Below are 15,032 nucleotides of genomic sequence, written 5' to 3' on the forward strand. Positions count from 1 at the left end.
TGCAATCCAGCACAATATGATACGGCACGATACAATATGGTACAGTAAGATACAATATAATGACATTTGATCGATACGGATACGATACAATACAATGCTATACAATACGATACATTACGATACGATACGATACGATACGATACGATACGATACGATACGATACGATACTATACGATATGATATGATACGGTGCAATACAATACGATACAATACAATGCTATACGATACGATACAATACGATACGATACAATACGATACGATACGATACGATACGATACGATACGATATGATACGGTGCAATACAATACGATACAATACAATGCTATGCTATACGATACGATACGATACGATACGATATGATATGATACGGTGCAATACGATACAATACATATTTGAGGCATATGGTACAGCGTGATCCAATGTCATGCTGCATGATATGATTCGATATCATACAACACAATATGGTACAGTATGCTCAGATGCAATGTGATGCGATAAGAGGTGATATGATACAATGTGATACAATATGATACAGTACGATATAATGGGGTGCAGTATGATCCGATGCAATGCCATGTGATATTATACGATACGATTCGATACGACACAATATGGTATGGCATGATGCGACGCAGTGCAGTCTAATACGATCAAATGAGATCCTGAGTGATACAATGTGATATGATGCTATAATTTAACTGTACGTGTTGTACCTTAAATAAAACACTGCTCATTACTTAATGAAGCCCGGAGCAGTGACCACCTCTCAGCCTCCAATAATTTACTGTCGGGTGTATACATCATCCACATTAGAGGCCAAAATGCATTGTAATACTCAAGGTGATCTATAGCGGGCAAATGAGAGACTTAATTTATAGAGCCAGGCTCGCTGGCACCTCTTGGCCTCACTGTTATTATAAGTGCATTAGCAGCTTTTGTTCATTGCCTGTTAATTAATTGTTGTTTAACATGCAGTAAAATGGGGCAGGTGGAGAAAGCGGGAGAGGGCTACGGTGATGTTTTTCCCGGACAATGCGGGAGCCGTCTACACAGCAGCAGAAGTGGGATCCCCAGTGAACCACCAAAGATGGGACCCGGAGGAGTACGATGCCCTTGAGGACAGCCAGGGACTGCAGGGCAGGATGGATGGCTGCACTCACAGCCATAAATTCACTGCTTCCTAACTATCTCATTCATCATATGCACACCGAGCTCCTACGCACACATACACACCTCCCATCCACCACTCCTACCTCCCTGGTTCGCCCTAGTAAATACGGCACACAGACAGAGATAGGGCAGAGAGTGAAAAACATGAGATAAGTGTATCAGTGAAATGACCATATGACAATGCAGAGCCCTCTATTTCACCTTGGAATGTATGAATGCGTTCCTGTTAGGCAGACAACCGGCCTCCTCTCTCTCTCTCCAATAGATACATTTTCATATCTCTTCTCAGCTGGTCACCATTTATTCTAGAGTTTCCGCAGGTCTTTGGAGATAGGAGTGTCTGTCTGAGCTGAGTATTGGGTGGTGGAATAAATCACATTGGTAGTAGATTCTAATGCAGAACATGATCTCTTCCTATACCTGTACACGCAAAAAAAAAAAAAAAATGTGTTTGTTTGGTACAGCCATAGCCCTGCCTGAATTTTTTTTAAATCTGCATGAATATTTGGGGAACAGAGGGATTATTCACGTGGGGATTTGTGTCTTGTTGGTTTCACGAATGTAATCCGCATTTCTTTTACAAGTTGATATGACAACGCAAAAAGTTATCTAAATTCAATTTTGATTTCTGCTTGTACATGCTGTCAGGAGACAGTCCTGAGCAAAGTTTTAAATTAATTCTCCTTTTCTTCACCATTGGAGACAAGAAGCCTGACTGGGCTCCATTTGATTGTTGAAACAATTCAAGGAAATAGCCTGGTATCACAGCTAAAACGGAGCAGATTTGGCTTGCCAAACGCAGGACAAAGGTTTGAATTTTTGACTTTGAAAAATGTGTCGCAAAATTATTTTCACTTTTTCACATCCACATTCACTTTTCTAATTGTCTTTGTTTTTCTCCCTCATTTCACACTAATTGATTTATGGCGGCAGAAGACAATGTGGAGCCGAGTGAAAAGAAATTTCTCTCTTTTGACTGAATTCACATTTCATACTTTTACTGCTATTCCAATATTAATTCTGTTATCTCCGAATCAATCATAATTAGTCTTGCAGCCTGCCAACTAGCCTGGCTTGAATGCAGTATGAGGAGCAGGGCTGGGGGGAAATGAATGGAAGGACTAATTAGATATATTACTACTGCCCTCAAGTGTTCACTGGGGGAACATCCATGCTGGTTGAGAGGCAGCAGTATGGCAGCTGGTGTCAGACCTCACTGACACCATCTATTATGTACAACTTAAGACGGTGACTCAGTGAAAACTGAATCCATTGGTAGCAGTTAATAAATTTTCTGAATCCAATGGTCATCCCATGGTAATAGACCATGAAATGTGCAGTTCTGAACTATATCTGCTTTCATCCTGCAAGGCCATTTTGCAGTTTTGGGCTGTTTACACAAGCTGCAGCTCATCACGGGCTTTATCACACTGGGTTAGAATACTGACCAACCAAATATCTTGGCAATGTTTATTGTGGGAATTGTGCCCATGTCACTATTCTCATTTCTGGGCCCAAGTCACACACACACAATCTTCTTGAGGCAATGTGAGCAGGCAATTTTGCCAACAGAAATGATGGGAAGTGGCAAGTGGGACAAAATCAGTGTGCATAACAGCGGGCTTTGACCTATTTCAAAACTGGAAACAAGCATCGGGGGAAAAAAATAGCTTATACCCAATTTATAAAGTCACAGCACTTGTTGGGCACAATTTTAGATGAAGTATCATTTGCTGGCACTAAAGCAAGATGTCCATCATGCACTGATGAGACATGCATGACATTTTGACACGATGTAAATGGGCATCTCCTGTGAGAAACCAAAACCAGAAGTATATTTTCATGACTGGTTTTTATTTTCACATTCATAAGAAGCAACACACAGCCACTGAAATCAACTCTTTTTTAAGTCTGCAGAGAGACTCAGCCACTCTTATTTGATCGTATTAAGATGAAGAGCTCAGAGACCAACTTTATATTTTTACTGCTATTTTTTTTTTTCTCTGATCTAACGACTGCTGAGAAGGTTCAGCCTGCCAGGGTTTTGTAGGTGACTTATGCTCCTCTGCAAAAGGAAATACAAAACAAATAAGTGAGCCAGCTTGTTTTCATGAATACTTTAATTACAATACTCTCAGCCTCCCAGATTCAACAAAGGCTCACAAAGACATGCCCAAGTTACTCGCTCCCACTCTCCGGCTCCTTCTCTCAAAGCAGCCGAGATAGCAAAGTTTTTGTTTCCATATTAATGTATTCTATTTGTTTGGAGAGCTGCACATCTCTTTTTCCCTTCCATGGCAGTGCTTTGAGCCCTTCAGGGACACCTCAGTAATCCAGCTGACATGGTGAAGACTGCAGAAGCACGGCGTTGGTTGGCGGCTGCCAGGCTCTGCTCCTTGTTCCCCAGATGTAGGATGGCATTGTCTTCAGACAGACTCTGTCAGAGCGGCACAACTGTTAGTGCGTTAGTGAGGAATGAGGGATGCTTTTCATGTGTCAAAGCCCACACTGCATCCTGCAAAAGCCATTTTCACATTCACTTCTGAAAGGATCTTAGCATATATTTTGTTTGTTTTCATGTTTACATTCAGTGGTATGTAGCTCCCCTTTGCACTACCACAGGAGATAAGGGTGCCCTGCCCTTTTCACACTGAAAAAACACATCGTTTCCAAAAGGGCATTTCTAGCACTGATGACATGAGGAGCAACAAACTAAAAGGAGCAGGTAACCAGTCTGAGGAGCCTGGCTCACGTCTTACCTGTATTCAAGAGCTGGCCTTAGTCAGCAGTGAGCATTTTAGGCCACATGGATGTTAGCATCCTGTTAACAAAATTATGAGAACTTAAAATCATGAGACATTTGGTTCCTTCTCCTAGCCAGTCTGTGCAGATAAAAATGTCTGGAGCTCCTTCAGATGAAAAAAAGAGATGCCAAACCGAATTGAGAAACAACTATTAGGGCCAGGGAACACAGTTTTACACCTCAGCCTCCACTTTCTTTATCAAAATGTTTAACACCATAAAATGTATGATTACTATTGATCTGAATATGGGGTGTGGACAATATTTTTAAAAAGGCATGCCAGCTATCAGTAAAATTACTTTCAAAATGCCTCATGACTGTACTACTTCAGAATGACCTGGAATTCGTAAGTCTTTGGACACTTGTTGATAAAATAATTTCATCTGTAGATAAAAGTAGAAATTTATTGAGTTGTTTTGTATAAACCAAATGACATCAAGAAACTGCAGGATGGGTTGAGCACTTTCTTATCTTCTTTGGCAAGTTATTTTTAAATTATTATTATTTTACGCAGATTTTAGGTGGAGCATTCCCATGGCATTTTTACTCCTCCGTGAAGATTCAACCAGTTGGGAGAGGGGTGATTTAACAATCAGCAAAGGTTGCAAGGTGATTTTAGGCCTCAAACTTTAAAAACGTATAGGCACCTTGGTCAACTGAACCACATGGTAACAGTCCAAAACTTCTTCTTGGGGAGAATTTCGCTCCTTTCAGTGTGTGCACAGCAATATGCAGCACCAACCACACACTGAGGCACGTCTCTGCTTCTAAAAACAAGCCAAACGGGGCTGTTTTTGCAGCAAGCTATCTGAACAACAGGTTTATTCCTCGCAGCCAAAACAGACTGACCACAGATGATTCAATGTCAAACGGCTTACTGTTAAGAGTGTTAAAGTCCTACTCCTAAAGCAGTCTGTTCTGTTCGAGCTTGGTAGCCTGGCTGATTTCCCTATAGGCCTTAAAATACAGCAGAAGCACAGGAGCTGGTTTGGCAGGGCTTAAGTGCTGTAAACCCATGAGGGAGGCAGACAGTCTCTGTGCACTTAGCCCACACGGCGCACTTGGACAGAGCTGTTGCATTAGCTGGCTGTTACCTTTCCTCTTCAGAGTCTAATGTGAGGTCAGACGCCAGCCTCCAAAGTGGTTGGGGACAAGACAAAGTAGATAGGGGACCCAGGAGGAGGTCACACTGGTGAGAGAGTGGATCACAGTGGTGGAAAGCCAGGCTTTTTACAACTTGGTAACCATGAAGCAAAGATGTGGCAGCTCTAAATAGCCACTGGGGGTACAGCTACAGCATGGAGGACGTGCTTATTTGATGTTTGTAAAGAGAGACCATGCATCATGTATTCTTTTGCTGTGTTAGTGGATACAGCCGTCGGGCTTGTGCCCTGACCATATCACAAAATTAAACTGCTTGCACAACTGAAGTGTTTATGCTCTCCCTCTCTGCAGGCAACCGCATAATTCTTATTCCATCAGCTGCCTGTTGATGGGCTCCTACCAAAAGGGATCTTTTTTTCCCTTGTTATTTATTGGCCTCAAAATTGCTTTTCATTTTAATGTGATGCTCTTACCATTTTTTTTATGTGGCCTCTATCACATCTCTTAAGGGACAGACATTATTTTCTGTCAGCTCCCTAACCCAAAATGTTGGTTCTAATAGGTGATCTCATTCACTTCCTAAATCTGAGGTGATGACTGAAGTCACTTTCTCCTTTCCTGTTTGTATCCACCCAGTCAGTCAAATCTTAGGGCTAAAAAAGGGAATAAGATCAAATCCTTGGTTAAACACCATTTCCATCTTTGGTGAACTGGAGAGTGAGGGTAGATTTTCTTCCACAGTAAGATGACTTCAGCTAACAATTATCCTAAGTGGAAATTAGCGTGTTTTACAGTGGTTCATGTGCATGCCTGAAACCCCTCAGAGATACAATCTAATATATACTGTCTAAAAATATAAAGAAGTCTGTAACAGAAAGTCTTGAGCAGTGGGTCAGCTGTTTGCACACACTACCACTATTCATTTGAACACATTACACTACTTTTGCCGATATGATCTACAGGTGAATTTTCACTAAATTTGGAGAAAACACTACTGGCAATATAATAGCTATACCAAACCCTTGCATTTACAACTCTTCAGTGGATCTTCCACTGGTTTACGTTCAGACCCAAACGTAGTTGTATTGTGAATCTGGGGTGGGCGGAGCAGTTTGCAGGTTTATATTTTCAGTGAATAGTCACATTTGGTCCCGAGTTGTTGACATGAGCATCATGGAAAACATGTTTGAAATGAGTGTGGCAGGGCATGTTTTATCACAACCATTTGTAATTCAGTAACAATAGGCAGTCCATTTGACATTCAACATTCTGGACTGACATTAGTGTCTGTTAAACCTCTTAAGAAATGGCTGGGATTAAGAAATATATACTATGGTGTGAACTGTGTGAACATCCTTGTGACCATCACCGTTGACACGTACTCAGAGCTCAAGCTGCCTCCTGCCTCCTAAGATGTGTTTTCCAAGGTTGTTTACCATCTTAAATGGATATGATTCTCAAATAAGACATTTCACACTTTGAAATAAGTCAACCGAAGACTACAAGTACTCCCCTTGTTTTATTTGCACCATTCTTTACATTTTAGAAAAAGAATCCGAGGATTTTGCCTCCTGTGTGTTTCCGTCTGGCTTCTTCATGGTCCATGATGCCAGCTGAGGTGGTCAGCACAATGTATCTGCAGAGACAAATGGGAAACAACATGATGCACTTTCACTGAAGCCACCACACAGTCAGCTATCTGCAGTAGCATTTTAAAGTGGATATTTAAATCTCAACATCCTTCATACAAAACTTACAAATTCATTGAAACGGGTACAAACAAGTATCATCTTCACAACACAGTCCATTATGCGTTAGACACAACCAATGGGAAGCCACTAAAACCAAGCCAAGCTTCAACTGCAGCATAAAGGGCAAGATCAACATTTCATCAAAACATGCAGATTTAGGGAATCAAAATTATAACAGGTTTTTTCTGTTTATAAAAATTATGAAGTCTTAATTTGCTAAGATTTCTATTTCATGACATTCCAATTTCATTGCTTTTAATGTACAACATGAACGAGGACTTACTACAAGGCACAAACTGTACACACAAGTTTATGAAATCACCCAAAAAAACGGGGACTGATGCTGTCAAGTCCCACTCAAACTGTAGACCAACAGAATCAGCACATAATTCACACAAAATTGACTCTTCAATTCTTGTAGTAAGGCGCAGCCATTAAACTCAGCAGCCACTCAACTCCACATGTGATTGTGCACTGAACTCCAATCTGAATACTTTAGTACAGTAACATGACGTTATGTTGCAGAAGATACAGACGGTAGCCTGTGGTGTGGGCTAAAACTGATGCTGGCTCTCCACCATGCAGACGCCACACCTGTGTTACCCAGGGTGACTTGAAACTCAAGAACATTGAAACCACCTCCGATTTTACCATCAAGTTCCTGATTAAATCCCATTTCATTTAAAAAGGAAAGGGCATTTTTTAAGTTTTCAATTATAGGGCTTGATTGAATCAATAAATGCTATGAAATACGTCTATTTTACAACCTCCATTTCACAGACACGCACGCACTTAATAGACTGTATGGCTCCATTCAATTTTAAGCCGCTAAAAAGGAGAGGACATGAAAATGAGGGGGGTGATACTCTGGTCAGCAGATTAAGACCTTATATTCTACATCTCCAGTTTATAACTTATGCAGCAACTCATCCCCTTTGCCTCTGCTATATCTTTAATAAAGCAAAAATGCCAAGTGAAGAAATTCAACGTGAAGAGTGCACCTAAGGTCAAACGCAGCACAATTTAATATTCTATTATGACTGCATGTGGCAATTTCTATGCATAAATGAAAAACTCTTGGGCAGCAGCAAGAGATCAACTGATCTCAATTAACAGTTTTGCACACTATTGAAAAATTAAATAATCCATTCTACACCATCCTTCTACATCAATTCTAATTATTCCTTTACAAACTCAGCTAAACAATATTCAACAATGTCTTCCGGGAAAGATGTACACTATTAACTCAAATACACGTTCACAACACTTGCATGAAAACAAGAGTAAATTTAAGTGCTTGTGAATTAGGAGGGTGTGCATGCTGATACATCATAACCTATTCAAAACAATCAAAGTTTGTGCTTAAAACCCCTTTTGTTCCTGCACCAGACCAATCATGCCAATAACCAAGTTTCAAGAGGCAACCCTGTCCATTTGATGGAAAAACAAAGCTAACAGAAAACAGCCATGCACACAATGCCAGTGCACAGAGTTCAAGCCATTAAAGCATGAACATGCCATCTTCAATAACCAGCGCTAGGCACTTAATTGTCTCAGCAATATTAAATTAAATTATACTACATCAAAAAGCCAAACCTTTGACAGTCATACCCAACAATCAAAATGTACCCGTTTAACAGTTTCACACTCGTTAAGCAGGCTACACACCCCCCTTTTACAGTCCCATCTGATTTTGGCTAACAGCTAAAGAAAATCAAAAATTTCAACAGTATGACTGATCGGATTTAGAAGAAACAATCGCCGAAAACCAGGTTACTGCATTGTGGAAAAGCATGTAAGGCACTGCAGCTCTTTGAAGGTTTGCATTTCCCTGCCATCGCTGAAAACGACTGTGGCTGGGTCAGATGCACAGGTTGTTTACAAAAGGTTTTGACTTGTTTTCCTCTGCATCTGCAGGGAAGCAGTCCTCCCCAAAAGTGTTTTATTACTGCAGAGCTCCTGGCGTGTGGCTCACCATCACTCACACCAGCGTCTGGGGGTTTTCATCAGCAGCTCTTCGTGCAACTCAAATTCTAGCCCACCAGCCCAGCCCAAACTAAACTGCTGATCAAAATTATCAGAAATAACTCTTAATCAATGGACCATTAACTAGTGTATTTAAGGCTGAGCTTTACTTTCTATTTGACTTCATATGAGTCATTTACAGAATTACTGAAGAACTGTCGATTATCCATTATGAAAATCTCTGGAGTCGATCTCAACATTGTCTATTCAAACATTCATGTCCGTTCCTGACAACAATGAAACATCAAGCGAAAAACCAATTAAACCAATTTCCTCGTATCACTAATTCGGCGGGGCAGGCAAAAGCAAGCATCAATAAAGCAGACAATTTTAGCAAGCTATCAGACAGCTGCTGCGACTCACAGACAGCCCGGCAAACTATTAGGATTCTTAAGACGGCAGCAAGTCACCAAAAACTCAAATTTGTTCTAAACTACGTCACTAGTCTCCATTGTTTGGCTCTACTCTCCTAGATGTTTACTGGAGATTCAGTGGATGTGTTGCTCACCCGAACTGTCTTGAGGGCAGCAGGTTGTTCTGCCACTTCTCCAGGTCCTTGAGCTGGAGGTCAAAACGTGGACTGATCACACCACACTGCAAGACAAATAAATAACTGGTTTAGATTTCAAAAAACAAGACAAGCAACAGTGGCAACTGGCTGCAGCTTTTATGGCTTAAACATTACTTTTGTCAAGTTTTTAACAGTCATGGCAGTTAACCCGCCCAGTGTCAAATTTAATTTAAATTTAATTTAATTCACTACAAAAAAAGTATGATTTCTCCCGAGTGTCAATGCAATGCTGATATTATGCTCTTTGGTACCAATGGGGTCCACAGGTAAACAGGATTAAGGTAAGAATTGCTTAAGGATTATAGATAAAAGGTGTCACGCCAAAATTTGATAATACCTCAAGTTTCCAACCTTCAGCTCTTTGTTAGTCCACCATATTTCAAATAATCATTCAAAACAATCTTAGATGAAAGGTATTTTATTGCTTCAAGCAGAGTATCCATTTTGGAAACACTGTAAGGGACACTTCTCCTCCTGCTCTGCTTTAATAGTTTACTTTTAAAGACTGAAGCTCAGAGAGAAAGAACAGTAAAGAAAAGTCTGGTGACTTTTGAGGGGATTGTGTGGATAACTGTGATACTGTCACAATTAATATTACTTGTGCAGTTCAACATACACCTCATCACAGCCAGTCACCCAAATACTAGCTAGCTGTCAGTGTTTAAGAACAATTTAAGGCTACATTCAGCCAGTGAAAGTGGCCTAGAGCTTATTTTTTATGCCAGTGTGAACAACAAAAAAAAACAACATTTAATTTGACATTTCCAATTCTGATTTGGGCCACTTTCATATATGGTCCTAAAACAGATGCATAGCTGACTGCTGCTGATGTGACGGCCGTGTGAGCGCTCACATCAGAATGCATGTGTTGTTTCCCCACTGAGCAGCCTCACATCACTGTCAGCCTCTTTATCCACTGATTGTCAGCAGCGGTGCACCAAACAAAGTATGGAGGATTGCAGCAACAATGACAGGAAGATGAGATTGAAAATGTTGTAGGCATGTGGGAAGATGCTTCAATCAAAGCCCCCTTTAGCCTTCTTGCCCTCAGCCTGAGCAGCTGACAGACGGCCACCACACCAAACACTTCAAGAAATGAATGCATAACTGTGATGATGGACCATCATGCAAATGCCATTTTTTTTGGTAGTTCGGCATCAAACCTGTTGTAAATGTGTGGTCATGGTACACATCTGTTCACACTGACGTCAGATACAGGTCACATACAGTGATAAATGAACAGTTGGGACAAAAAAGATCAAATATAGCCAAGCTTACTGCCCCAACACGTCCAGACACCACTCACTCAGCCACATTACCTTGTTCAGCCTGCCAGTGAGATTGACGACAATTTTTCCGGCTCTGTGGTCGTCAATGATCTCAAACTCACCAATGTAACCTGGAGGAATTAAAACACAGTTTAGACACCAAAAGTCCAGTGTAAAACTTAAGACTTAATTTTCTCTCCTGAACTTTAAAAACCACTTATGTAAGTTTTGCATTTACTAGTGAACACGCCTCAAATCAAAGTTTAGCAGCTACTCAATCTTAAACACAGTAATAGACCTTTAATTGACCGATTCTGCATCTACATCCCTCTCACATGATAAAAACCAGCCCTAACCAGACCGTCGTGCTGTCGTGCCCGCCTGGTCAGCTAATGCAACTTTCTGACAGCTTTTGTTTTACCAGCTCACCAGTCTCTCTCTCTCTCCGCACTGAGCCACTCACCGTGCTTCATCATGACGGTCAGGAAGCGCACAATCACCTTGGAGCACGGCCTGATGAGGACCTGGCGTTTCCCACGCTTCTCTGCGTTGTTGATGCTTTTAAGCGCATCCGCGAGAACGTTCATGCGCACCATGATGCCTGTCAGGACAAAATACATGTTTCAACCAGTGCTGGCTTTACAGCCGGTCGCGTTTTCACAGTGACTTACAGAGAGAATGCCGACTGAGACATGAAATGGGTTAGCATACACCCACGAACACGCAATGTTCGCTTCCAAGTAGCTAACTAACACACCGATGCGTTTAATAGTTACGTTTAAAGTGATTTGTACTGAACATGAGGCATTTACTTGCTTGGGGGAAAAAAAAAGACATCTCCCCGTCAGAGCATGGTCCTCTACCATCAACCGGGGCTAATGTTACCTAGCTAATATCAGCTATTAACACTGGAAAAAACATTTAAAAAATGTTAAGAGACACTGCCGTTCAGCGCCGGTGAAAAATATACATTACAGTGACATTTACTGGAGATGGGTGGTGGTCAAATATTTTATTTTTGGACTAGGAGAGGCACTTGCTTCGGCGCAAAGCTAAGTTACCGAGAAGCCCCGGTCGCACTGTCTGCCGAGGCCCGGGACGTCAACTTTAAAGCCCCAAATCTGATCAAACCGCCGCCACAAGCGACACGATAATCACACCGTGTCGTTGCTACGCAGCTGCGGTTTAGGACGATCACATAAATGGTCTATTTTACAAATAGATGCTTAAGATACTGAAAAGATTGAAGGCGACAAGCTAAGAAAGCTCCTTACCGGTTCTGCAATATGGCGGAAAGAGGAAGTAGAAAAAAATTGCGGTGCAATATGGGAAAAAAATCCAAGACGTTCAAAACGAGATTACCAACATGAGCGCGCGGGCCCGGCGGAAATCTGGATTTCTGTAGTCCTCTGAGTCCCGCTTTTTTTACGATTGCCAGTCATATGTTGGTAATCTGCGCTGTGGTTTAAAGAGTGTGCATAAAATAGGATGAGACTGTGATTAATACGTTTTCATGTAAGGTGTAAAGTTTCTTTTTGTAGGGATTTAATTTTGTGCAGCTTTATTTTCCCTATTTTCTGCTGTTGAATTTATGAAGGTGAACTTAGAGGCTTGTCTTTTTTTTTTTTTTTTTTTTTTTTTTTTTTTTTTTTTTAAGATTAAAAATGCCATCAGCTGTCAGCCATAGACAGTCTTTGGTGTCACCACACACACAGAGAATCTTTAGTGAAAAATGTGTTAAATTCACAGCAGCGCCACCCGATGGTGAGGCTGAGAAATGACACGCATCTCTGCAGCCTGTCACTGACTGATGAGTTTCAGCACAATCTCAGCTGAAACGTTTGAGTGGATTTGTTGAAAAACAGAATAAAAATATTGGCTTCATATTCTCAGTGTTAGAAACAAGCACAAATATGATACATAATTACATACAGAACACATCAGAATCACATCAGAGTTTGCAGCTTGTTAATGTTGCAAGGTACCATTACAAAGTGCATTTCTTTCTTTTCCAAATGCTCATGATTTTTTTCAGTCCAAGAAGAGGGAGGGTGTGGGAGAGGATGATTTAAAAGGAAGAGTCGGGTGGTGGAGAGGGGGTGTGTGTTGTTTTTTCAAGGGATGAGCTGTCAAGTTATGATGCATTATAGGTCATGGTAAGTATCAGTGTTGGAGGAATGAAGGAGAGTAGTTGCACCCCCATAGCCATGAGACAAGTCTTCATTGGGGTGTGAACACTTGTTTGTTGAAATGTTGGTGTTAATAACTTTTTTGTATAACTGCTCTCTCTCGCTCATGTTCAGGAGTCAGTGGTGTGCTCACACTCTGAAATGGACAGTGGGGTTGAATTCCCTAAAATGGCAATTTCTAATTTCTAGACTGTCCTGGCTCAGTTGGGCAGACACTGAAAATCCTTGGTTCAAATCATCCTGGAACAATCCACTGTCCTATCATTTCTGTTCCTTCTTGTAGGGTGAAGTCAGGGGGTATCGTCCCTTTGAGACGGTTAACAGTGATATTCAGCTTTTTAAAAAATTGAAATATATTTTTATCTCTTTGTTTAGCAAGATATTTTTCCTTTTAATCTTCCTGAAACTAATAAAACGAATCTATGCCTATGGTAGGTGTGGGGATATGAGTCCCTCAGCAGCTTTGTTCACCATCAGCAGGGTTTCAGCCAAGGCCGGCTGCAGCGTTCTGGATGAGCTGCAGGGGCTGCCGAGAGTGTCTTGGCAGCTCAGCCAGGCGAGAGCTTTGCTGGTCCAGATGGGATACGACTAGACCTTGGACAAGAAGCTGAGCAGAATCTCTGGTGAGGATGGATTTGATTTGGCGGATGTTTTATGGCGCAAAAACCCACAGGATTGTGACGGCGATGCGGCCTTCCCGGGACAGTTGGTCTCTGCAGGATCACAGTGAGATTCTTGGCAGTCTGGGCAGGAGTCTCAGTGGTGCCGTCGACGAGGACGGAGAGGGTTTACAATTTTTCTCAGTGCACCCACTCACATGTAGGTCATGCTTGTGCCATATAACAGTCATCTAGATATGAAGAGGCAGTTATCACTATGAGCAAAGAGGCAGATCAAGCACAGAACACAAAATTCACATTGTTCGGGCCAAGTCAAAATTTTATTCCTCATTTCAACACTTACAACAACTCAGTCTGATACTAATTATCAGTGGGTACAATTTTTGTCAAATTTGTGGCTGCCGGCATATTAAATACACAATTGGAAGGGGGGCAATGCATGATTACATTCACACGTGAAAATGCCTTGCAGCACTACTAGAACACAAGCAAGACTGTCACATGTTGACAGAATTCAAGAAATTCAGTTCATACTCCATGTTATGTCATTGCATGTCTACACACACAGATTACCCACACAGCTGAGTGGTGAGGACACTTGTCGAAAAGGTAAATAGTAACTACAGATTACACACTACAAACAAAAACAAAACATATGCTGTAGCATGCCCTCTCCTTATGGCCTACACTGAAGAATATCATTAACTAGTCACCCTTTTGTCTTACATGCACTTAAAATATACATATATATGTTGTCTAAGCCAGAGCAGCATCAGGAACTAGAGCCTAAAACTAGGTCACAAAAATCACACGCATCTTAAGAACTGTGTGTCTATTTTTGTGTTTGTTCATTTGTTTTGTTCCTTGAGTGGATGAGCAGGTGAAAGAAGCCATGAGTTTGTGCCTAAGCTTAATCGTGTAAAATACTTGGTTCATTAAAATTTGGCAAGCCGTGAAGATACTGGAAGTTTGCTGTCTATTCTGTGAAAAGTCAAGGAGGATTACTTGGTAAAAAGAGCACACAGGAGCATGTGCGGCAAGCTATCGCAGACTACTATATGGTGTGTCATGTGATGGTTTTTTTTTTTTAGTGTTTTCTGCCCAGGCGAGATGTTTATGGCACTGATATTTTATGAAAGCCTCTGTCCATTAGAAGTGTTAAGATCCACTGTTGTTTGCCAAAGTTGAATTTCCATGTAGAGTAATTAGGATGAAAGTGTGTTGTAGGAAGTATGTCTGGCCATCTACAAGAACTCAACACTCTTCAACCAGTACAAGAGGCACACTTCCCTCAAGTGTCCAGTAGAGGTCGTCAGGAGCCAAACCACTCACGCCCAGATACAGTGACAAACCCACCGGTCAAGTCGTAAAGGCAACAGAGACATGGAGCACAATGGAATGCTGAGCAGCACAAGAAACAGTAACCAGATTTCTGTATTATTTCTGTGGTTACATAATAAATTTGACACATTTATTCCTCGGTTTCAAGCCTTTGAGTGGCTATCTCTTTGGCTGCTCTCTTCCTTCAGAC

General features: G+C 41.3%; 1 protein-coding gene across 2 annotated transcripts; it reads right to left on the reverse strand.

Moving 5' to 3' along the window:
- Nucleotides 1–6,577: 6,577 nt before the first annotated feature.
- Nucleotides 6,578–12,111, reverse strand: rps15a (ribosomal protein S15a). Of its 2 annotated transcripts, none has more exons than XM_030063094.1 (5): nucleotides 11,967–12,111; nucleotides 11,156–11,293; nucleotides 10,744–10,823; nucleotides 9,362–9,447; nucleotides 6,578–6,713 (listed from the first exon to the last, which is right to left on the reverse strand). In XM_030063094.1, exons 2-5 carry the CDS (start codon nucleotides 11,286–11,288, stop codon nucleotides 6,620–6,622), a joined length of 393 nt encoding a protein of 130 aa, XP_029918954.1. In that variant the 5' UTR covers nucleotides 11,289–11,293; nucleotides 11,967–12,111; the 3' UTR covers nucleotides 6,578–6,619. The 2 variants fall into 2 exon arrangements, with proteins under 2 accessions (XP_029918954.1, XP_029918959.1); XM_030063099.1 differs by lacking the exon at nucleotides 11,967–12,111 and adding an exon at nucleotides 11,754–11,901.
- Nucleotides 12,112–15,032: the final 2,921 nt, after the last annotated feature.

Source organism: Myripristis murdjan, chromosome 1 (genome assembly GCF_902150065.1).
Source record: "Myripristis murdjan chromosome 1, fMyrMur1.1, whole genome shotgun sequence".
NCBI lineage: Eukaryota > Metazoa > Chordata > Actinopteri > Holocentriformes > Holocentridae > Myripristis > Myripristis murdjan.

Bases quoted from the DNA above. Each gene is read 5' to 3' on its own strand.
- rps15a (XM_030063094.1), bottom strand. From the start codon at position 11,288: ATGGTGCGCATGAACGTTCTCGCGGATGCGCTTAAAAGCATCAACAAC. The intron at 10,824-11,155 runs GTGAGTGGCTCA...TAATTCCTCCAG, and splicing joins GACCGTCATGATGAAGCACG to GTTACATTGGTGAGTTTGAG. The intron at 6,714-9,361 runs GTGAGCAACACA...TTGTCTCTGCAG, and splicing joins CTGCCCTCAAGACAGTTCGG to ATACATTGTGCTGACCACCT.